The 24,860-nt window shown below is 42.3% G+C and overlaps 1 protein-coding gene across 3 annotated transcripts; it reads left to right on the plus strand.

Annotated features, from left to right (window-relative positions):
* Positions 1 to 24,860, plus strand: RPP30 (ribonuclease P/MRP subunit p30). 3 transcript variants are annotated; one of them, XM_029932213.1, is made up of 12 exons: positions 1 to 104; positions 1,454 to 1,509; positions 2,106 to 2,162; positions 2,795 to 2,869; positions 5,992 to 6,063; positions 12,077 to 12,166; positions 19,459 to 19,608; positions 20,926 to 21,042; positions 21,618 to 21,647; positions 22,029 to 22,066; positions 22,460 to 22,539; positions 24,481 to 24,860. In XM_029932213.1, exons 1-12 carry the CDS (start codon positions 23 to 25, stop codon positions 24,588 to 24,590), a joined length of 957 nt encoding a protein of 318 aa, XP_029788073.1. In that variant the 5' UTR covers positions 1 to 22; the 3' UTR covers positions 24,591 to 24,860. The 3 variants fall into 3 exon arrangements, with proteins under 3 accessions (XP_029788073.1, XP_029788076.1, XP_029788075.1); XM_029932216.1 differs by lacking the exon at positions 19,459 to 19,608; XM_029932215.1 differs by lacking the exon at positions 5,992 to 6,063.

Consider the following 24,860-nt stretch of genomic DNA (forward strand, 5'->3'; position numbering starts at 1 on the left):
GCGGTGCTCATGTGACTTCAGCATGGCGGTGTTCGCGGATTTGGACCTGAGAGCGGGTTCCGACTTGAAGGCGCTCCGCGGGCTGGTGGAGAACGCTGCTCACCGTGAGTCTCCCAGGCGCGGGCCGCTGTGCCTGCCCAGCCTCGCTGCCCCCCAGACCATCGGGCCACATTCGGGAGGGACCCGGGGGCCCGTCCTGGTCCAGGTCTCTTGGGATCTTTGGGATGTCCCTGGAAGCTGATGCCCCCGCGGCGTTGCTCTGATCCCGGGTGCGGGAAACTCGAAGGCACTTTGGAGCTGTTACCTAGTCTAGTCTTTTTCCCCTGCACGTTGAGGAAACTGAGGCTCTGAGAGGATGGGAGATCTGTATAGAGCCCCATGGCTGATGGATGGCAGAAGCCAGGGCTTCCAAGTGTATAAACACGCTAAACTTGTGCTTTTAGTAACACTCGCCCCCTACCCCCGCCTCAGGACAGTATCACAGCAGTTTGGGAAACAGGTGCATAGGGAATGCTGTGAAGACAAGGGTGGGGGCGAAGGACGTACTAGGCGACTGGGAGGGAAGCAGCATGGCCAGAATGCTAGAATGTTACTCATATTTGAATCCAAGGGAAGCGGAAGCCCTGAGAGATATGACTTTTAATTATTGGAGTTAACCGGGACTGCTGCCTTCCTTCTACTGTAAAGTATGAGGATAGAGAGGTTTAAAAATAAAGAGCTTCTGTAGAGCCTGTCAAATAATGAGTGCTCAATAACTGTTTGAGAGGGGAAGGAAGGAAATTGGACAAACTGATGAGAAGGAGAACCACCCTTTGGGCATTAATAAGCATTATCTTTTAATATTAGTATCCTGTCATCCCCGTTGGTATTTTAATAACTTGAAGATAGGAGTCATGATTTAGACGTATTTTTGGTTGTCCTAATGTGGCAACAGTGCTTCACTGAGGCTGATAAAGCAAGGCCCTGGCCTCAGGGAGTTCCCAATGTATTGATGGTAGACAGCTGGAAAGGGGAAGTGAGCAGTGGCCGGAGGGAGTAATCATTCCATTGCTCCCTAGGAAAGGGGCCTCTGCAGGAGGTAGAAAGGTAAAAAAGCAAAGAAATGAGCGAGAAAAAAAGCTATCACTTTAGTCATACAGAAGTTGAACAGAGCCCTGCCTCTGAGCCTGCACCTGCTCTAAACCATCTCTGCTTATTATCTTGTTTCTCATGACAGCCAGGTAGGAGAAGTTCTGTTCTTAACACCATTTGATGGTTGAAAAACCTGAAACTTAAGGTTGGGTAACTTGTAAGTGGTAATGCTTAGATTTGAAAGCAGGCAATCTCACACCAGAGCCCATACCTGAGACCACTGTCCCTCTTGACCCCTACTCTTGATCTGAGTCAGGCTGTGCCAATGTATACAGGAAAGAGGTTGTTACCTTTAACAAGAATGTTCAGTTTTTCTTTTCAGTGGGCTATTCAGTTGTTGCCATCAATCATGTTGTTGAATTTAAGGAAAAGAAACAGGTAGGTAAAGAATATTTTCTGAAGTTAATAATAACCAGCTTTTGCAATTGTTTTTGTTTTTGTTGGTAATATAGAAGCTACAGACGAGCAGATTTCTTAAATGCAAGCCCTGTTGCACTATCTTATTTTATATGTTAATGGTCAGAGAGATGCAAGTACCAAGGGCGTGGTGGAAGGATTCTTAAAGTTGGGTTGATGTTAGTTAATTAATTAAGTAACTTGCAATAATTTTTAAAAGTATATTGTTGTTGGCTGAATGGCAATCACAGTATTTAGTCCTTTTTATTTTACTGACTCAGACTCATTACTAATTGACTTCCTTATTAAACATGCTAGTAAATTTGTATATTTCTCTTTAGGCCAACAGCTGTACCATGTAAATTATCCCAGTCTAAAAACTATTTTTCATCCCTTTTATCCATTGATGTTCTCAGCTGCTTCTCTGTTCATCAGCTTCCTTCCTTTAAAAGCAAAAACTTATTTAGTGTTTCTGGATGCCAGAAACTAACTTTTCTGAAAACCCCTTGTAAGGTCTCCATTATGCTTCATTCCATTCACATGTAAAATCTCGGGTGACTGTTTATTGTTTGTTGTAGGAAATTGAAAAACCAGTAGCTGTGTCTGAACTCTTTACAACTTTGCCAATTGTACAGGTGGGTATTTTGTTGTTTAAGAAGTGTAGTACCTATTCAGACATGCCCGGTTTTATGTAGGGTTCTCTAACCTGCTTTGCTCCTTCCTCTTCCTGTCTTACTTTTCCATCAAGACTCAGCCCTTTCATGAAGGATTGTCTTACTATCAAGTCAGTACTTTCTTGATGATCTTCTTTACTGAAGTCCTATAACCTTTAAGGAATCTCACTGTGTAATTTAATGTATATACATCTTCATTTCACTAAATATATGATAAATCCTTTGAGAAGGAAGACTAGGTTTTACTGATTGTCCCTATCCTTTATTGCTGGTGCCTTTTTAATGACCATTTTTCTCTGGTAAAGAGGAAAATCATTCATTTGTATTTTGAGATTTTTTTTAAAACAATTTTTTTAACATTCATTTATTTTTGAGAGGGAGACACAGATGTGAGCGGGGGAGGGTCAGAGAGGGAGGGAGACACAGAATCAGAAGCAGGCTCCAGGCTCTGAGTTGTCAGCACAGAGCCCAATGTAGGGCTTGAAACCATGAGCTATGAGATCATGACCTGAGCTGAAGTTGGATGCTTAACTGACTGAGACACCCAGGTGCCCCATTTTGAGCTTTTTTTGATAAACTGTTTTTGATTATAGGGAAAATCAAGACCGATTAAAGTTTTAACTAGACTGACAATTATCGTTTCGGATCCATCTCATTGCAATGTTTTGGTAAGTTAATTTTTCTTCTTTTTGGCCTCATAAGTTTTATTGGTTGATGTGGAACAATGTTGGGACAGTGTTTTCACCTCACTTCTGACATAGCCTGCCCCCCAGCATGACACCTGCCTGTTCTCCCTGTCCTCAGAACTCACAGAGCATAACAATCTCTTCTACTCATGGCACATAATTATAGGATCCATGGACAACTGTTATTCATTGAATTTACATAAACCAGACATAAGGTGGGCGCTAGGGATATTTCTGTGAATAATATAGACACAGTTGTTGAACTTAGGAAGTTTATAGTTTAATTGGCAAGACAGGCATTAAACAAATAATTAAAAACATGAGGGATATTTTAAAAAGATGGAGGCAGTAAATAAAGGATGCTCTGGGAGTGTGTAACGGGGGAGCCAACCTGAGGAAGTTGATATTCCAACTGGGGCCTCAAGAATCAGTAAGTGTTATGTAGTGCTGAGCGGAAGAGAGAGTATTCCCACAGCAGGATGGATTATGGGGAGGTCCTGGATCCAAGGAGAGCGTGATGTGTTCTGGGAAATGAAACAGTACATGTAGGGCTGAGCGTAGTGAGCTGGTTCACCTGAGATGAGGTTAGGGAGGTGCGTGTGGGGGAGCAGTTGGAAGCCCTTAAAAGTTTTAAGTGAGGGAGTGAAATTATGAGTTTGCATTATAGGGAATGGATCAGAGGGGTTGAGGGGATTTGATAGGCTCGGTGAGAGGGTGGCAGGGGGAGGGATTGACAGGATATGATGACTGACTGGGTACAGAGTGATGGGGTGGGGGGTGATTAACAGGATTTGATGGTTGATTGGATATAGAATAATGACTCCCCAGGCATGGCCTAAGTAGCCTTCTAGGCAGATGATGGTACCCTTTCCTGAGATACAAGGAGGAACAGGTGTGAGAGCATCATATTTGGGACATTATTGTGAGGATTCCAGTGGAGCTGGTCAAATCTGCGGTTGGAAAAAGGGGGTTAACCCTCAGACTAGTAGTCTGATTAAAGATATTGAATTGGAAGTGGTCACCCTGTAGAGAGCAAATGAGGTGATGGCCATGGATGAGAATCTTTGGTCCAAGTGTGATGTGTCTAAAGAGAAGTCCAGGGGCGCCTGGGTGGCTCAGTCGGTTGAGTGACCGGCTTCAGTTCAGGTCATGATCTGCCGGTTTGTGAGTTCAGGCCCCCCGTTGGGCTCTGTGCTGACAGCTCAGAGCCTGGAGCCTGCTTCACATTCTGTGTCTCCCTCTCTTTCACTGCTTCTCTCTCACTCATGCTCTCTCTCTCAAGAATAAACAAACATTAAACAAATTAAAAAAAAATAAAGCGAAGTTCTAGGACAGAGTCCTGAGGAACTGCAGCATTTGGTGGTGGAGCAGAGGAGGAGGAGCTAGGACTGGAGACTGAGGAGGGACCCTGAGAAATTGGAAGACGGTGAGGAAATTGAGAAGGGGAGGTGGGGACGGGGCAGCAGCACCCGTGGGCCCCAGCAGTGCAGCAGGAGACGGGCTAAGGCCTGTCTTGGAATTACTGATGGGGAAGTACTTGGTTGCTGTAGCAAAAACCATCTCCATGGAAATGGTAGGGGAGGGAGGAAGTGCAGATGGCGTGGGATGCTGACTCCGCGGGGAGCAGAGGCGCAGGGAAGCCTGGAGGAGAACCTGCTGTCTGGGTTAGTCAGGCGGGAGAGGGGCCACGCCTGCGGATGGGAAGGATCTCATGAAGGAGAGAGCGAGCGAGATCCCTGAGAAAGTGAGTTTTATCATGAGCTGGAATGGACTCCTTTGTCCTCAAGGAAAGGCTGGCCTCCTTCATAATGATTAGCATTGCTAAAGAAATTATGGAAAGCCACATTTGGGGGTTTTATACAGCTGCAAGGCAGGGTTCTGGTTCTCCAGGCCCAGGTAGGCATAAAGGAGCTGACTTGATGGGTCACAAACACGTTCATTTTGCCTTGTTACCTTGAACATCCTGGTCGCCCCTTTTTGTCCCCTTTCCAATTGGGAGAGGCCAAGAAGAGGGCAAAGAATCCTAGAGCCGGACTTTCCTAAGACCAGGAACTGCCCTGTGTTGGCATGGGTGTGCCCACAGCCCTTCCCACCTGCTTCAGCCTCTCTTCAACCCTCCCTTTCCTCCCCTGAGTTTGAGAATGCCTTTTCTTTTTATGAACTAAGACATAAACATTATAAAGGTGCAAACAGGCAAAGAATAAATATCACATATTATCTCCTCATTCGGAGACTGTGCTTGAATATACAGTTGACCCTTGAACAACACTGAGGTTGGGGGCACCGACACCCGACCTCTACCCCACACAGTTAAAAATCCAGGTATGACTTTTGACTGCTAACATTAACAGTTGATTAACACCCCTTTTGTATATTATTTGTATCACATACCATATTCTTACAGTAAAGTAAGCTAGAGGAAAGAAAATGTTACCAAGAAAAATCACAAGAAAGAGGAAGTACCTTTGTAAGACTGTAGTATATTTATTGAAAAAAAAAAATCCATGTGAAGTGGACCCCGTGCAGTGCAAATCCGTGTTCAGGGGTCAGCTGCGTAGATTTCCAGCCTTTTCATGTACCTGCACGCACAGCTTGAGTTGGGGATTTTCGCTCTTTAACTGAGTATTCCTCTCCTTCTGTCCTAGGGCTGTCAGGTGTTTTCTTGCACATCTAGCATCTCAATTTCTATTTAAGAGCATTCTCATTGTGAACCTAATGGTGTCATGCTTAGTGTGTGTATTTCTTGTGTCACAAAAACGTGGTGAGTTCATCGAGAGCAGAGGGACCCCTGAAATGATGTTGTATCCCCAGCGCCCTGCACGCTAGGCTCACTGTCTGGCAGGTGGCTCTGCTCCCTCGTAGGAGCAAGAGCTGTCCAGTTTGATTCTTCTGTCTGCAGCCCAGTGTGGCAGGAGGGAGAGTGACTGGTGGGATCTAAAGTCTCATGTGCTTAGGCAGTCTTTTCTGTCACCATACAAAACAAAGTGGAAATGGCACATAGGAAGTATGGCATGATTGAAACAGAAGTGCAGCTGGGCCACGAGTCAGAATTCCGTGCGTGTGCTCTTTGTTATTGTACAATACCGTTCTTCTTGTCTTGCCAGAGAGCAACGTCTTCAAGGGTCCGGCTGTATGATATCGTTGCAGTTTTTCCAAAGACAGAAAAACTTTTTCATGTAAGTAACAGTGAAAGAAAATAGGATTTGTTATTTTATATAAGGAGTCTGATGTTATGCTTTTGCAGGTGACCTGTTTCGCTCCATCTGGAAACTTATTACAGTTTTTCATGTATACTTGGAATTCAGGAATTTCACAAGAGGCTGCTTAGGTGGCATGTGGCTTTTTGTTTTGTCTTATTCATCTTGCTGGATATTTGATGGGCTCAGGTTGAAAAAAGGGTCCCTTGGGGTTTTTTTCTGTTTCTTTTTCTCTGCTTCATTCACTTATTCATTCATCCATTTGAAACTGCTCTTAGGTAAATATTGGTCCTCCTCAGAAATCCCTTCAGTTTCTGCCCTCAGTGCTGTTCACAGCTGCCTGTGCGGGAAGAAGGTGCAGAGTTCTGCTGTGGCATTAAAGAGCTCGTGTCTGTTTTCGCTTTCTCCTTTGCATGTTCTGACGTGTGGTCCATATGCCAGCTCTGTTAGTCAGCCTCTAGTCTTCGAAATCCTTCAGAATCAACCATCTGCTCCTACTGTTCCCCTTCGTGTTCTGAGAGCCTTTATGAATTTAATTCCCTTTGTACTTTTAAAATTGCCATTTCTGTGACTTTTCAGGAAGGAAGGTTATGAAACGTGTGGCCATTTTGTCAGATTGAGACCGAGTACATTGAGTGTTTTATTTTTTTCACACTGGGCATTTTAAGTGATTACAGGAAAGAAAAAACATCAAGTGTAATATGTTTTTATCAGGAACATGTTTTACTGTGTGTAATATGCAGAGCTACGTTTAGAAAGTTCTGAATGGTGTCTTCATCTGGATTCAAAGAAATAGCCATCTACCAAACTTATATTCACCAAATGGATATTGTAGGGGAAAAAATGTACTAGTCTTTGACATTTTAATTTTATAGCATAGTTAATTTTTAAGCAAAATCTGTCTTTAAATTATAGGAAATTTTCCTTAAGTTTATCCAGTAGATGGAGCTGTTGACTAGGGAGGCTGATGTGTGATTGCATTTAGTTTTTAAGGCAACTATCAATTCTTAATTATTCCTATTCACACAAAATGAATTAGCACAAATGAATGAAATAACACAAATTATATCTGTGGATGCCTTTTAAAAAAAAATTCAGTGACTCCTTTCATAAAATGCTCAATTATAATAATTTTCAAGAATTTCGTTTCAGAAGAAGATGAGTTGGATCAAGTGGTTCTGTTTCCAGAGGCCCTTGTGGAACTTTTAAAAATCAGGCCAGGTCAGAGCTCCCACTCCTGGGGATTCTGATCAAGTAGGTCGGGGTTGGAGTATCTTTTTTTTCAGGTTCCACAGGAGACTCTCATTCAGTGTGGAAACCCTAAGGAGGAAGCGTGGGTGTGTGGAGCTTCATTAAATAGCAACTTAGTTTTGTTATTAAGTAGCAGCAACTTAGTTATAGTGTAGACTGGAAGTTGGCTCTGTACCTCTTTTTTTGTTGAATTGATTCGGGGGCACACCCAGTTCTCATTTCCATAGCCGTTTACTGGTGATTGGAGAAACAAAACACTTGAAAAAAGACATACATTTCTATATCCTTCCAAAGACTTCTGTATATTTATTATCTTTAACACAACAATCCTGGAAATAAGTTGGACAGATATATTTTCTTATCCTCAGTTTTTAGAACAGAAAAATTGAGATTTTAGGCTAAGTGATTTGCTCTAAATCTCAGGTAGTATGTAGTAGAGCCAGGACTTTGGGTTTTAGAGTACATTAAAATTTCATTTAGCCATTTTATCTTACTACAGTTGATCCTTGAACAACATGGACTTGAACTGTACCGGTCCACTTTTGTGCAGTTTTTTCAATAAATATAGTGCAGTACTGTAAATGTATTTTCCTCATGATTTTCTTAACTTTTTTTTTTTTTGGTCTAGCTTACTTTGTTATGAGACTAGTGTATCTAATACATAAAACATACGAACCTGTTAACTGGCTCTTGATGTTACCAGTAAGGCTTCTGGTCACTAGTAGGCTATTCGTGGTTAGGTTTCTGGAGAGTCAGAAGTGGGGGCTGGGCTCCCCTAACCCTCACGTTCAAGGGTCAGCCATCCGTGTTCTTCTCAGATTATTCAAAAGGGTGACTTCAAAGGCATGCACACATGCTTTATATGGTGGATAGAACTGTCAGAAACACTCTGGGAGATGGAAATAACACACAAGGTATTTGGAATTGACTATACAGAGAGACTCAAAAAGGGACGTGATGATGGTTTTTGAAATTAGAACATCTTCCTCTTCTCTGTCCAGATCTTACCCATTGTTAAGACACAGTTGAAGTTAGCACCCTCCCGTTTTCCACAGAAAATCAATTTTAAAAAGACATTTTTTCATCATAAAGCAAGTATATATCATGGTCTGGAGTTGGGTCAAATGCAAGCAGTTTGTTGCTTAACAGGTTGTATTCTACAAGTGATTTTATTTGTTTGGTTTTTAAGTTGGTTAGAATTTAAACAAGCGTCTTTGTAGATGTAATATTCTAAAACTAAGGTCTCTAAAATGAGTCATAAAAGCAAAAACACACACATATGTTAACAATTAGTAGTTTAAAACCTAACCACTTAAATAGCATTGTTTCCGTGGGAAATAATGTGATTTTTCATTCTGAATGTCTGGAAGGTGTCTCGTGGATCAACCCTCCCTCTCCATAGTTACCCCAGGGGATAAGGCAGGGGTGAAGGTTTGTAAGGGGAGTCCGTTAGCCAAGGCTTCTTGGGATGGGAGATGGCAGTGGAATTTGGCAGACAGCGTTATATAGAAGCTTCAGGAACTTGTGAGTTATTCCCACTTGAGATTCAAAATAACTGGAGGAGAGGTGAGGACAGTTCAAGCTATTTGGTGCAGTGGTTTCCACAGTAGTCGGAAGTCGTCTCCCTGTCGGTCCCGAGCCTCCATCCTCAGCACGCGTATGTTTACTTTGGTAGAAGTTGTTTGTATGTTCCATTAGATCAGTATGACTTATGAAATAGTGTATACACACCAAACAGGTTTTAAGAGAATAAATTAAAAAGGAAATGGAAATAGAAGTTCTGTTTTCTTCTTCCTTCCAAAACTCCACGCCTGACCCTTTAAAGAGGAGCGTCACAGAGGAGAGGCAGTGCTGTTTGAGGCCGTGCTCTCAAGCTTTAGCCCGACTCCACCGCTTCAGAATTGACAGGGGTGTTTGTTAAAATGCAGGCTATTAGGCCCTACCTACTGAATTTATTACTAGGAGGAAGGCCTGGCAGTCTCCTTTTTAAATAAATTCTTCAGGGGAGTTTATATATATACACATAGAGATGTATATGTGTATGTATGTGCGTATATGTGTATTTATGTGCGTATGTGTGTATATGTGTGTGTGTGTATGTATATGTATACACACGCACACACACACACATACACACACACACACACACACTTTAGGTTAAGAGACACTGTTTATGGACATCTCTCTTTTCCCTGGGTAAGTCTGGCTCTCCCTTGCATATTACTTGTCATAAAGTACCACCGTATATTACCCTGACACCCAAAAAGGGGATCTGGGGGAGACCGAATTCCTACCCTCCTGTTTCCCTTGTTTCATAGAATCAAAGGTAAATGTGTCTGTGGGTACGTGTAAACTCCTTGAATCCTTGTGGGAGTCGTTGGCCGTAAAGGTGAGGAACAGTTGATACGAATTCATATGCAACTTGCCAAAACCACTATAATAAGGTTCTTAATTGCAAATATTACCTGAACATAATTTAATCCGTTTTAATGATTTAGAAAGTATTTCATTATAAGGTGAAATTCATGCTCATTTTATAGTTATCAAAATGTGTCAATTGAACATTAGTATTAATAGAAAAATAACAAAAGAATTCAACCTGAGACATTTTACATTTGAGGTGTCAGAGGGAGCAACTGAACATTGATTATAAGCCATGTACTTACACCAGCACAAGGGCTATTTTTGAATTAGCTGCTGGTACGTAAGAGGGGGAAAAGGAGCGATACATAAGTTAAAAAGTAACCTAATTGAGCTTTATTGTGGGGAAGAATGTTTAACACACTTAAAAAGTGAATCTGTTTCTAAATGAAAAATAACGATAATAAACTCAAACAGTACAGAGGGGTGTGCATTAAAAAGTACACTTCTTACCTAAAAGTCTCTGTCCCTTGCCCTCAGAGGCAACCACAACTAACAGCTTTTGTGTATTTAGAAATAGTTATGTACCTACTGCTTCCTTCTGCCCCCTCCTTCCTTCTTAACATCATGCTTTCCCCCCTCTAACAGTGTATATGGTTCCATAATATCAATTAGAGATGTACCTCATTCTCTTGAAGGACTCGGCACATTCCACTGTTTACAGGGACTATAATTTATTTAAGTAATGTAGAGGGATATTTAGTTGCATCCTTTGTGATTGGTTTTACAGTGACTGTTCTTGCACGAATATTCTTGAGCATTTGTAGGGCGTACGGCTATAGAATGTATTTCTAGAGGGTCTCTCCAGGGTACATTCCTACAGGTGAAATTGCTGATGTGTGTTTTTAAAATTTTACCTATTGCTAAAATGCTTTTCAAGACCCTGTACTAATTTAAAGACCCCGTGAATGCCTGTTTATTCATTCCCTTGTTCGCAATGGATTACTGAACTTTCTGGTCTTTGCTATTCCGGAAGTTTGAAAATGGTGACCAGAGGCTGCACTTGTTTTATCTTTTCTGCGAAGCTTTTCATCCATTCTTGTCACATTCTCAATGAGTCTTTTATGAGTCGGACAGCCGTAGCATTTGGGACAGGGCAGATTCCTCAAGAGCCAAATGTTTCTGCCACAGCGACATTACCTCCCAGGCTTGCTAAGTTACTATGACCGTCTCAAGCCAGGCAGCCTCTGAGCACAGCTTGCTTCCTAAAGCCCTGCAGTGGGGTAGGAGTGACCCAAGTGGGAATTCTGAAGAAAAAAGGCAAGGTGTGACATTCCTGTCATAGGTAGAAGGCCAAGCCAATCATATGGGAGACATTACTGCATGCTCTTTACCCCTCGGCCCTACCCTATCCTTCCCCTCCCCCCGCCCCCGCCCCTGATGCTGGTTTGCCAGCAGAGCCATCCAGGCGGTTTGAGTTTGTTCATCAAGCCCATATGCACCAGCATTGTCAGCAAGGCTTATTTTTAATACAGTACAAAGTAGCCAGTTCTGTCTGTCACTGTAAATCAAGTAATGGCAAAGTCCGAGCCAGATCTGCACCTTCCAGTAGTGGTTTTGGCCTTAAACTCTTGGGTTCGTAACTTTTCCCCAGCTTTATTTTGCTTCCCTGATTTCCCATTTTTCCCGTTTTCCTTATCTACTTGTTTGGTTTTTGGTAAGCCATTTCTAAAGTGTGGAAGTAAATGCTGAGTATTGATCAGTAAGTAAGAGCAAAAATTAGAACAAAGGAAAGGGAAACTAAAAGTTGAAAATGGCATTCAGTGTCTTTTGATTTGTAACAGCTCTGCGTGGACTGTTTCTGTTTGAACGGAACACCATTGGGAGGCCACGTTGGTGTTCTTCCAGCCTCTCTGCAGACTGATAGGAGCCACAGGCTGGCGCAGTTCCTGGCACAAAAATAAATCTGTGGAATAAATGGACCACGCCTGTATTCCTTTGGCTTTTTTTTCTTTCTTTTTCTTGTATTTCAGAACAATGCATTGCCTCTTTCTGGAGCAATCTGAAGTTGCCTTCCAGAAACTGAGCCTCTGCTAGCAATCCATTCTTATGTAGCAGACCTTGAGGTAGAGGGTCTCTAGGCTCTGTCTGTTGAGATGGTCTGTGGTCATGTCACTGCTTCTGCTGGAGTACAGTGATGCCGTTCAAACCAAGCTTGAAGGAATGGCTAATCACTGACAGACATATTTCCACACAGAACTGTTATGATGCCTCTGGAGTGACCCATGTCGGTTTATATTCTTTTAAATCAGGGGTGGCCATATTTCTTAATGTGAACCAGTTTTTCTTTTAGCTTTACTTGTTTTTCTCTTTTTGACAGGTTGCTTGTACACATTTAGATGTGGATTTAGTCTGCATAACTGTAACAGAGAAACTACCATTTTACTTCAAAAGGCCCCCTATTAATGTGGTAAGTGTCATACTTTCCATTCCATACGAGACTCTGTAAACACTTGCATTAACAAACTGGAAAAGAGGGAAAAGGAACTGATGTTCTTTAGAAGGAAAAAGCAAAGGCAGTTTAGAAAAGAGGATTTTATTTCTGGAAGCTGACCAAAGAGAGAGCTTAAAAACTATCCAGTAAATTATTAAGATGTTTTTAAAAGGCTTTGGAAACCAAAGTTTATGAAGGATATTTCTTAGAAGGATAGCCGTAATGACAGACACTTAGAGCCTGAATGTGGAACATGGAGGGGACAGGGCAGTTGAGAAAGAAGGGGTCGGGGGAAAACACGTCGAGGGTTCCTGAGGCAGCACTGAGCTAGGACGGGTAGAAACAGGAAGGAGCAGGGCGCGGAAAGCCCAGTAGGCAAAGTCCAAGCAAAAGGAAACTCTGCTCCGAAGCCTGCTGGCTCGCACAAAGCCGGGGTTACTTTCGTAAGCACCTGTGAGAGTGGCCGTGTGTGCAGGGCAGGTTTTGCTCCTTCCCCTGCAACAGAAGTTTTCTCATTACCTTTCTGCATAGCTTCTCTTCTTCTTCCCCGCCCTTCATCTTCTGTTTGTCACACCTTCTTGTCCGTCTTCTCTCATCAGAAAGGTGGTAGTTCTCCCCTCAGTAGCCGGGGGTTCAGCGTGCTGCTGGCTCTTTGCGTGGGCAGCCGGACCCTAGGGGAGGGTGAGGACGCGATTTTAGAATAGCAGCTTCCAATCCAGTCTCACCGGCTCCAAAACTACTCTTGAAGGAGAAAAAGGGTTCGACAGACAGTCCAGATGATGTGTCCAGTCCTGTCAGATTTGAAAAATTAGCAATTTATGTACTTTCTCAAGATCGATAACACCCCTAGTCTTTTGTCTCTGTAGAATCACAGCTTCCTTGAGTTTTGTTTTGCTGTTGCAGCTGCTAGGGAATTGGCTCGATGCCAAGAATAGGGGGCGACAGTGAGAGGAGAACATTGATCTACGCGGTGTGCAAAAATTGAATCCGTGTGGAAAAATTTAAGTTGGCTTATGTTCTACCCCTAAAAATATGCTACTAAAAACCTTGAAAAGGATGCAGAATTTTAAAGTCATATATGTGAAGGGAAAACTATAAACCAGGGCTTTTTTTTGATAAATAGAGAGTGCTACTGAATGTATAACAATATTTATGAAGCTCAAATCATTTTCTTCCCATGTTCTTACTGGTACTTACAAATAAATAAGTAGACACTACAAGAAAACCCCAGATTGTCACATTTTAGAGTTGGCGATCTATGTTGTTTAGCAGCTTGCCCATGAAACGTGGTAAAATGCAGGCCAGCGCGGAGAAGCCATGCAGCGCTTTAGTCACAGGGTTGGTTGGGACTGCTCGCGTCGATACCTTGTCACGTGAGGTATCTGAGGCCCCAGCGACCTGTGGTAGAAGGCACGAGCTAATACAGCCCCCAAGGTGATGGCAGTCTTGTTGGCCTCCCACACTGTTCCTCTCGAGAAGTTTGCCAAGGCTTTTTATCAGCCCGCAACCCGCCAGTCCAGTTTCTATGTAAATGGCACCCCCTGGGGTTAGGCAGTGCAGCCACTGGCAGTTGCTTTTCAGCTTGCAACTTTTTTTTATCTTACTCTTCATCTTCATGAACAAGGAAGGCCATTTTCCAGAGGTCTTTGCCTGAGGAAACCCACGCATGGTACTGTGTCCTTGGTTGGGAGGACAGAGTAGCACGTGATGGATTCTAAGGCCAGGTTCATGGGACGGAGAGCAGTGCACAGCCCACAATTCCTCGTGTCCCGTAACAGTGGTAAGCTTCTTGGTGACTGTTTTGGTAAAGGCTTTCAGTGTTTTGTTTTGTTTTTTTTTTTTTAAGTTTATTTTGAGAGAGCACATGTGTGCACGAGTGGGAGAGGGGCAGAGAGGGAGAGAGAGAATCCCAAGCAGACTCCACGTTGCCAGCACAGAGCCCCAACACGGGGCTCAAACTCATGAGCTGTGAGATCATGACCTGAGCCGAAATCAAGAGTCAAACACTCAACCAACTGGGCCACCTAGGCTCCACTCCGTTGGTTTTCTTTTGAATGTGCTCTACTGTTCAATCCTGATGGTGAGCCTCTAGAGGGAACCAACTATGGGTTAGGCCTTTTTTAATCACCCTAATATCTTGCCTATAATGGATGCTTGCTGAATTTGTCACCAGATTGCATATACGTCTACTGTATTCCTAAGGTGCAGCTTGTGGAACGTGGACAAATCCTGCTTGTCCTCCGCCTTGAGCTGGTTGTCAGCATCCTGGCCAGGAGTGAAGTGGGGCCCTGGGGCAGCATGAGGAGGGTGGCCCTGGGGACAGCAGCACTAGGACAGTCTGCCATCCAGTTCCGTCTGTAAATTCAGGAAAACTGTTTGATGGATATTTTTGGCTGAATTCCCACATATTTCAATTTAAGAATTCTGAAAAGTAAAAATTTGACAAGTGAAAGGGATATGCAGTATTTAACATAGTGTCTGCTTTTTTAAAAAATCTGGTGTGAACATTTTACATATGTTGTTTAATAAAAACTAGATGATGGAGTGGAAGGAAAGGCTGTGCAAGATTATTTTTAGTCTTCATCTAGTGGAGAAGTAGGCTGTGGTGTGAATCGGTCAGGAAGCAGAGAAGTCCTTATTAATTTATTCACCACCAATTTTCCATTTGAAAGCGAAAGCTGGAAACATGATGAGAGGTGTCTAGCTTATTGTTCGGGGGGAATAAGTTGTATGGATGTGTATGTATTGTTTGTATCTAATAATGTCTATTCTAGATGGGGAGCCATGTATTTACATCAAAATGTGGAAATACGCTCACCATGACTGTGTGGAGCATGTGTACATGTGGTAGCAGTTAATTCTTAAGACGTGCCCCTCGCATACTTCTTTGGACTTGGGAGTAAACTTGTCTTTCACCGCAAGGAGTTGATAGGTTGGCTTTATAAGGATCACTTTATTGGGCACAGATTTTAATTTGGGTAGGATTTGTACCCTTTTGTGGTGGTGAAAAGCAGGAGCTTTAAGATATTTTATTCATTAGTCCTTTACCTCGAGGCTTTAAGCCATGTGACAATTATCAGCTCAAAAGCTTGGAATGACAGTTTGGAGGGTACATGTTTTCTCTTATAAGAAGAGTAAGTTCTGAGGATCTAATATACTTGGGTGACTATAGTTCATAATAATGGCGTTGTGCACCTGCAAGTTGTTGAGAGTAGATCCTAAGCATTCTTACCAAAAAGAAAAAAAATTGACTATGTTAACTATGTCAGCTGATGGATGTACAAGTTACGTGGATCTTGGTAACCATTCCACAATGTATATGTGTATTATTGCATTGTATACTTTAAGTATGTGTACTTGTCAGTTATTCCTCAGTAAAGTCAGAAGAAGAAGGCGGTTGAGTTTATGAAGGAGGGGCTAGAGCAGCGCACCAGAACCCTCCATTTGTACAACTTATAGCTCACAACCCCTCAGTTGTCTTCACCACGTGCTTAGGGCACCATGATATCAATTATGTAATTTCCTCTAAAATCTACAAACCTCTTCTGGAGTCTAGGTAACTTTTGTATGGGAATCACAACACTACCACGTGCTTGCTGGGTTTCAAAACAATTGAATTCAGCTCCTCTTCTTGGACCATCAGATAACTTCTAGTTACTTATGGTTTAGGCAGTCTCTCACCTGCTCTGGCCCAGTAGCTATGGGGTGGGTAGATGTTGATGACCTCTACTCTGCAGATAAGGAATTGAGACTCAGGTAGTTTGTGGCTCTTCTCTCAAAAGTTGACTTGGGAATTGTATTCAGCTCTGATTCTGAATCTACTATCATTTCCCACTGGGAAATGCTATTTAAAATTACTGTACAGCAGAGCTCTTTGTTAACAGAATAATTTCATATTTCAAAATGTGATCTTTAGGAATTCAGGTTTTGAGAATAATTTTTTTAAGCAGTGCATATCTTTACCCTCCCTTTGATACCCCCCCTCCCCCAGTGTTATTGCCATTCTACAATGACTTCGAGTCTCTGGAGTTATTTCGGTGCTTGTATGTGTTCTGCTCTGTGATGTTTTCCTCCCAGCACTTCCTTTAATTGTAATCCATTTCTGTCTTCACAGTCCCATTAGTCCTCACTGAGAAGCGTCCAGTAAATAGTGTCTGAAGCAGTGAAATTTTCCAGGAATCATGCCGCATATACTGGCATTGGGGGAGAGTGCTCTGTACCCTCTCTTTCTCGTCGCACATATTGTGAAGCTAAGTGTGTTGAGTGCCTCATCAATCCAGTGCTTCCTCCAGTGCCAGGCAACCTGCGGGTCTCAAAAATTTCTGTGTGGCATAAAAACCAGAAAGAAAATTAAAAGACCAATGACAGACCAGTGAAAATGTTTTCATTTATATCACAGACAAAAGCTTAATCTCTCTAATATATAAAGAGCTCCTCGAAAATGAGAAGCTAAGAAAACCAGGTGAACAATCCCTTTTCTAAAACGATTAAGAATACGGAAAAGATATTTCACAGGAAAGGAAATACAGATGGCCCTCAAACATGAAAGATACTTCAATTCATCATAATAGGAAAAACTCGCATTAAAATCACCCTAACTGGCACACACCCAGAAGTTGGATGATACATTACGTCATAAGGTTGAGGGAAAGCAGGCGTTCTCATCCGTTGCTTCGAAAAGTGTAAATGGAAACCATCACTGTTGGGACGTGGGTAATTCGGCAGTAACCATCAAAATCCCAAACGTTTTACGTTCTGACCCTGTGTATTAGTTTCCAGGGCTGCCACAACAAAGTACCACAAACTAGGTGGCTTAAAACAGAAATTTATTGTCTCCCGGTTCTGGAGGCTAGGGGTCTGAAATCAAGATGTCAGCAGGATCATGCTCGCTCTGAAACCTGTAGGGGAATCCTTCTCTCCCTCTCCCTAGCTTCCGGTGGCTTGCTGGTAATCCCTGGCAGTCCTTGGCTTGCAGCTGTGTTGCTGCAGTCTCTGCCTTTGTCCTCACAGTGTGTTCTTCCTCTGGTCATCATTTTGTAAGGATACCGGTCATTGCATTAAGGGCCCTCCGTACGACAGTGACCTCATCTTAACTAATTACATCTACGACAATGCTGTTTGCAAGTAAGGTCACATTCTGCGTTAAGGAGGGTTACGATTCAACATACTTTTTATTGGGCGGGGGGCACAATTCAATCTGTAATACCCAGCAATCTCACTTTAGTGTTTATTCTACAAATATATTGAAACAACCCAAAGTCTATCAGTAGAGGCTTATTTAATTACATGCCATACCTCTACAATGAAATACCGTACGGCTGTAAAACAGTGCGGAAGTTATGAGCTGACACGGAAAACCCTTTGAATGAGAAAAAGAATGTGGTAGGCTACCTTCTGAGTAAGAGGAAAGAGAACATATTCATATTTGCTCATATCTGTATGAAGACACTCTGGAAGAAGACACAAATTAATAGAAATTATGGGAGGTAAAGATGGGCAGATGGGAGCAGAGGTACAAGTAAGACTTTATATTGCTTTTTTTTTTTAATGTTTAATTGTTTTTGAAAGAAAAAACGTGAGCAGGGAGGGGCTGAGAGAGGGGAGACAGTTTCTGAAGTGGACTCTGCACTGACAGCAGAGAGCCCAATGTGGGGCTCAAACTCACGAACCATGAGATCATGACCTGAGCTGAAGTTGGAGGCTCAGTTGACTGAGCCACCCAGGCACCCTTTGTACTGCTTTCTTATGTTACTTTCGTTTGTGAATTATATGAAATTATCTGTCTTAATGACACACCAAAAGGGCATTGAATCCTTTTGAATTCAATAAAGCATTTTTATGAAATTAAGAGAGAATCCGTATATTGTCCTAGTAATCAACTGCCTATTTTCTTCCTGTCATCTTAAGCTTTGCTTAATTCTTGGAATTTTAGCACCGGTACTTCTTGATTCAAGTATCACACACCTGCCCTTGGTTTGTAGTGTCATTATGACTGTTATTTTTCATTAGTAAAGAAATTTGATCATCTGCCTATTCCAAAACCTTGGACAGAAATATGAACAAAAGCCAATCAGGCAAGCAATGTCATTCTTTATGAAAGAGGCTGTTAGGAACAATCATTTGATGAGTATAAGGCAATTTACATTAGAATGGTCTTAGAAACAGGCCCAGGTAATGAGTCTGTATTTTATCTATCTAAAAATTTAAAATACAGCAGTATTATGAAAGAAATATTCACAGCCTTCAATAGCACATTATGATTTCTGTCTCAGACTTTTAGAGATTTAAAAGCAAGCTTGATTAATGTACTAAGAGCAAAGTCAACTTTTTTCTTAGAAACTAATTAAGCTGATAATTGTCACTTATCTTCCTCCCACCCCCCAAAAGAGGAGTGTTTAATTTTGATTTTCTTTAGTCCTCTCTGGGTCTAAAATTTTAGATACAGTTAGGAATGCTTTATGATCTGGTCACCCAGTTGTGCGCATTGTCCACATCTTGTATCTCCTTTCTTCATTCTACTGCATTGTGTTTTAACTCAGCAAATAGAAGGATGAAGGAAAATAATGTCAGTTTCTTTGGTTAACTAGTAGTTCTGGTGAGAGAAGTAGCCAATGGTATAGTTGGGAATATGGCTGAAGGAAGTGTTTTGGTTTATCCACTGAATAATTAGGCAAGTTCACCCTGGTTCCTTTAATTTGAATAATCCATAGTGGACAGCATTATCACATAACCTCTGTATGCTACTCTTTACTCAGAATATAGATGTATTAAACACTTTTTGTGTAGAAGGCAGTTGTGTGTTTTACCGAGTATCATGACACCAGCTCTCAAGAAGTGTAGAAGACAGGAAAAATGAGGTATACATTTAACTATGGCACAAAGACTGTCATAACAGACATCATTCCTGGAAATAACCAACACAGGCCCAAGGATTAGAAGTGGGAAAAAGTTATCAGGAAAGGGGAGAGGGCAAGGTTGCAGTATGGAAAACAGCCTGTAAATATTAACAAATACCAGGTATGTAAGGAAATCTAAAATAAAATTTCAGAGCTTTAAGGCAGGAGGCAAAGTTAAGGGAAGAGAAGGTTGGGGGATAGGAGAAAAGCAGTCTGTGTTCAGGGAGAGAATGTAGGAGCCTTCCACGTACACCTGAATTAAATCAAGGTGGGCTGCCGGTTCTGGAAGAAGACAGGTTTTTCTGTTCCCTGTGAGCACTCAGGAGTAGACGTCCCGCAGCCACAGCAGACCACTCCCGACTCATCCTCTAGGTGATAGAAGTTCATTTGCCAGGCATAGACTTGGACGATACTGTGGGGTGTGTGCCCGCTGTCCTTCTTTGTTCATTGAGAAGACCACTGCAGCCAGGTGACTTTGCCATTGTCCATGCTAGCACCCTTCAGATGCTTCCCACTGCTACGGTGAGTCCCATCTCCAGTCCTCACAACCTGCACACTTGGCCCTTCCCGTCCTCCTCAGCATCCACCCCCACCACCCCTCCCTCTGTCTTCCCCAGCCCACAACCTCCTCCCAGTGCTCCATTCTCCCTCCCACCCGAGAGCCTCTCCGTGACTCCTCCCTCTGAAAATGCGCCTTTCTCCACTTTCTCCTCCGTGACTCCTCCCCTCTCTCAGTTCCTTCCTCACCCACGCTGAAACTTCTCCTTGGTCGCACTTCTCAGAGTTGAGGTTTTGTGTTTCTGTGTAATTGTTTGATAGTCCCCCTGCTGAACTACAAGCTCGGAAAAGGAGGGAACCGTGTCAGCTTGGGCTCACCATTCCCACACATGGCGTAGCACGTTATCTGTCGTGAACAGATGAAGATAACTGACTTGCTCCTCAGAAAAGATAAGCAATGGAGTGGTGGATTTCAATCCTGTTTCTACCCCTTCCAGGCTGTTTTCTTACCTCTGGGTGCCTGTCTGTTGAGAATGCCTTAAGTAGGAAAGAAGTTTCTTTTTCTCATGTCAGAGGCCAAGCCTGTCTGGTGAGCGGGGCGAAATCCTCGAGCGCCCAGGTCTCTCCCAGCTTTTTTGTTAGGCATCCATGAGCCCAGCCCGAACTCAGGGACTCTGTTAGTAGATAAAGAAAAAGGGGAGAACCAAGAAAACAGGTGGGGGGGGCAGTTACTGCGGGTAGTGAGCAGTCTGTGCCACAAGGCCCGATAAAGGGATCATAAGGGTTAAATATATGCATGAGACTCAGCACAGTGCCGGGCCCGCACTGCTTCCCTCATTCAGCGTGTGTCATAATTGATTTACCTGAGAGGTCTTCCCACCCCTGTCCTTTGAGCTTTTCCTCAGCTCTTCATTTCTTTGTCTCTTCATTCTTGGGTCAAATTACCTTTATTTTAGTTTTACTGTATTTGCAAATAGTTTATTTACCGAAGTATAGGGAGCATATCTCCATTTTCCTTTTACTAGTTCACGGAGGAATAGCCCATCCGCTACCCCCTGGGACTTTGCTGTCTGTAGCCTCCCCAGGATTCCTGTTCATATAAAGTCAGCTTTTCCACAGCCAAGATAAACTGTTGATCAAACAGAGCCACGTACCTGCCTTCTCCTGTGGATGGTGCCATTCGGGCGTAAATCTGCCTTGGTTTAAGGCTTTAAACAAGGCCTTAACATGCAGGAGGTGGGAGTTGGGTTGAGAAGGGAGATGAGGGAGAATCTTAGTGAAAATAAAGTGGGACAGTGTGTTTTTATCCTGGACGGTTTATTTTCTTTATTTCCTGTGCAGGCAATTGACCGAGGCGTGGGCTTTGAACTTGTCTACAGCCCTGCCATCAAAGATTCCACCATGAGAAGGTACACGATTTCCAATGCCCTCAATTTGATGCAGGTCTGCAAAGGAAAGGTATGGTTCCATAGTTTTAGGATGTTTTTCAAACCTAGCAGTTAATTTTTATTAATACACTAGAATTGTTTAATTCCTTTTCCCTAAAGCAGAAAGTTCTTGAGGGCCAGAAACAAATTCTCCCATGTCACTGAGCCCTGCAAATGTTAAGGGAAAGAAAAATATCTAAGGAAGAATAATGTGAGGTGGGCTGGGGAGATGATTTCAAACCCTGTGTCTTCCAAGAAGGAATTTGCAGTTTACCTCCTGTGAGAAGAATGATCTAGATTCCAATTGTTTGTCATCAGTGAATTGAATTAAGATTATATGACCTTTTCAACTAGTTTTTTAAACGAATTAATCTTTTCTAAGGTCTGGTGGGAAACCTGATTCTATTTCTTGTTATATATAGGCTGCTGTTAATCGTAAGGTCTTTCATCCTTTGACTCTGATTCTTTACCTTATCTTTAAAAGAGGTTGTTATTTGTAGAGCCTTAAAATGCTATAAAGTGATTACTGGTTATTTGTATTAGAGGACTTCATTTTTTCCCCCATGTATATAAAATTAATAATATTGACCACTTTCTGTTTTGTAGAATGTAATTATATCCAGTGCTGCGGAAAGGGTAAGTCTGCTTTGTTTTCACTTTTCAAGTTAAAAAACTTTGAAAAGCTCCTGGAGGGAAATTTAAAATAGTCATGCAATGCATCTTTTCATTTTGAACTGCATTTGCTCCTTGTAATTGCTGAAGAGTAAAATGTATGCCCATTCCTTTTGGGCTGCAGTTTTTGTTTTTATGAAATTTTGTCTTTATGCTGTTCTAAAATGCTTTCAAGTTTCTCTTAGAAACTTTTAGCAACTTAACCATCAAAATTATAAGAACTGAAATTTATGCAGTTGATTTTTTTATTTTTGGATACTTAAGCATCCTGTTAATTTACTGCAGATGAAATCATTGAAATGTTATGAATAACTTCTCTCCTATTTTTTGTTCATTTTATTTTAGCCTTTAGAAATAAGAGGCCCGTACGATGTGGCGAACTTGTATCCTTTTCTGAATTAGAAGTTATTGACGTGTTCTTTTAGGAAAATTGGAATCAAAATTGGCATTTGATGTGCTATTATGGTTTAATGAGATTTTTTTAACCTTTTACTGGAAGGTTACCAATTAGTAGCTTCACTAACAAGTTACATCAGGCTGTAGAGCGCTTCATCCTTCACCCTGGGGTATTCTGGGTCCGGGGTGAAATAGAAAAAGGGGAACGAGGGACTCTTAGAGCTGAGAGCGGGTGTCCTCGCAGCTGCCTGCCCCGTTCAGGCAAGAGCTGCTGTCTGAGAGTCTGCGCGTGAGCCGGCCGGGCTGGCCTTGTAGTTCTGGTCGCGCTCGTCGCCCGTCTTCGGCGGACGCTGGGTTGGAAGCTTTAACGGTCCCGCCAGAGGGTTGCTGTTCGGGCTGACCGAGAGCGATGCCAGGGCCGCCGTGTCCACCAACTGCCGAGCGGCTCTTCTCCACGGAGGTGAGCCGGTTCTTCGAGAAACACGCCCGACGGGCCTGTTCGGAGCAGCCTTTGTTCTCAGACAGCAGCGCCCCATTTCCTTTCCCATCCTGCTCTGCAGAGCTCCTTCAGGGTCCCCGTCGCTCAGCCCGCATTGACCGTACCCGTCAACGCTTTTTGCTCTTCACTCGGGCTTTACTCTGTGGAGTCCTTGGAATGAGTGAAGCCTGCGTTCCGAAAATGAGAACCGAATGTGTCTTTCAAGCTCTGGATGTGTGTCCTCACTTCTGCATTTCCATAGGCTTCTAGTCTCCCTTCCTCCCCCGCCTCCTCTCCAGAGGGGAGGCTTCCCCTGCCGAGAATCACCGTTTTTGAGAACTGAAACATGAAAAATTGATGTTAAGCCATTTATTAACGCAAAACAGCAGGTACATTTAAAAACCCAACTAACAAACTCAAAAGAGTCATTTTTCACCTGTATTACAACTCGTGATTCTTTTTCTCACTTTTTGCGTCCATGCTCACCTTTGTGCACACTATGCTCTTTACTCAGGTTTCATTTATGTCTATCTCCCTTCTCACTTTAATGCCGTTACTTGAAGCCACCGAACTTCCTATTCGTCAGATGATCAAAATTAAACCACAAGTATTTGATATCCCGAGACTTTGGAAAATGAAAATGAGGTTCTATTAAAAGAAAAAAAATGTACGCTTTGGATCTCCTGTCCTATCTTCATTCCATGATTTTTAGCACTAGTGGTAGTGGTCACGAGACAGTTTACTTGATTTGACCCAGATGAATTTTAAACTTCAGAAATAGGTTGCTACATGTAGATGAGCTTGTGTGGCATATGAAAAGGTGAGTTATTGAGGCCTGTGTTGTGTCTAGATCTTAATGATCTGATTTCCGCTTGGGAGAACTAGTTCCTTTATTGACTTACCATGAATTAGATTATTTTCCTTCTGTTTTCAACAATTTTAGTTTGAGTTTGTTATATAGCTTAGACTTCATCACATAAGCTCGGATTGGCCAAATTAATTAGTACTTCGTCAAGATTTTCTTGAAATTAGGGAACAGCTGGTTCATGCTTTGGTTGTTCTGCCATTATTTTTATCTGTTTTAATTATTTTTATGTTTTTTATTTATTTTTGAGAGACAGTAACAGTGCAAGTAGGGGAGGGTCAAAGAGAGAGGGAGGTACAGAATCTGAAGCAGGCTCCAGGCTCTGAGCTAGCTCAGAGCCCAATGTGGGGTTTGAACCCACAAACCGTGAGATTATGACCTGAGCCGAAGCCAGATGCTTAATAGACTAAGCCACCCAGGGACCCCTATTTTTGTCTGCTTTAAATGAACATAAGGAATCCCTGAGATTTTGGATAACAATTGGTGGTTCAAAATAAATAAAACAAGAAAGGGAGACTAGTAAGAACATATAATGGGAAAAATATGAAGTTCTGCCTTTGACTTTAAAAAACTCAACTATTCAACAGAGGACTATATAAAGTTAGGCTTTTCTAGAAGCTAAACCAGATATGGTACATGCTGTAAGATGACGTGAGTGCACATAATCACCACAGGAACGACAACAGTTGACCGTTGACCTCAGCAGTCTTGATTCACTTTTCTATTATACATAAGCATCTGCTACGCCAAGTTCTGTGACTTGGGTCCTGACTACATAAGATGCCAGGGGCACACCATGAAAAAGAACCAGCACTGCAGTTTAACCCTTGAGTAACCTTTTCAAAATGAATTAGATGTAAATAATATACTGATGTTTGTCTACACTGGGGAGGGGAAGGTAGTAACAGTCAATGGCATCAGAATCCATAGCTGTTCGTTCTGGTTTTATCATTTACAAATACTGTTAAGTCAAAGTAACATGGTGAAACTTGTTCAGCCACCTCTTTTTCACTCAGGTCTTAACTCTAAGCACTATGGTTTCCTTGTTTGTTTTACAGAAACTAGAAAAACTGCTTTTGGAATTATTTCCACAGTGAAGAAACCTCGGCCCTCAGAAGCAGATGATGATTCTCTTCCAGCTTGCAAGAAAGCCAAGTGTGAGGGCTGAAAAGAATCCCCAGTCCTTGTCGGCACTCCCTGCCTGCTAGTCCGTCAGCCACAACGGAAATGAGAGCTTTGTGTGCTTTTCTGTTTTCATTCGGAGTTAGGAATCAGTAGTCTATAAAAAAATTTTATATTCAAGCCATTAAAATAACAAAACCTAGTGAAGCAGTAAAAAAGACCACTAGCTTAATGAGTTTCGATATACTTCAAGAGAAAAACAGAGACTGGTTAATTTATCATTTGTACTAAGTGATAAAACAGCAGGTATCATTGA

This window comes from Suricata suricatta, chromosome 2, assembly GCF_006229205.1.
Source record: "Suricata suricatta isolate VVHF042 chromosome 2, meerkat_22Aug2017_6uvM2_HiC, whole genome shotgun sequence".
Lineage (NCBI taxonomy): Eukaryota > Metazoa > Chordata > Mammalia > Carnivora > Herpestidae > Suricata > Suricata suricatta.

Bases quoted from the DNA above. Each gene is read 5' to 3' on its own strand.
- RPP30 (XM_029932213.1), top strand. From the start codon at position 23: ATGGCGGTGTTCGCGGATTTGGACCTGAGAGCGGGTTCCGACTTGAAG. The intron at 12,167-19,458 runs GTAAGTGTCATA...CTCATCCTCTAG, and splicing joins AAAGGCCCCCTATTAATGTG to GTGATAGAAGTTCATTTGCC. The intron at 21,043-21,617 runs GTATGGTTCCAT...TCTGTTTTGTAG, and splicing joins TGCAGGTCTGCAAAGGAAAG to AATGTAATTATATCCAGTGC.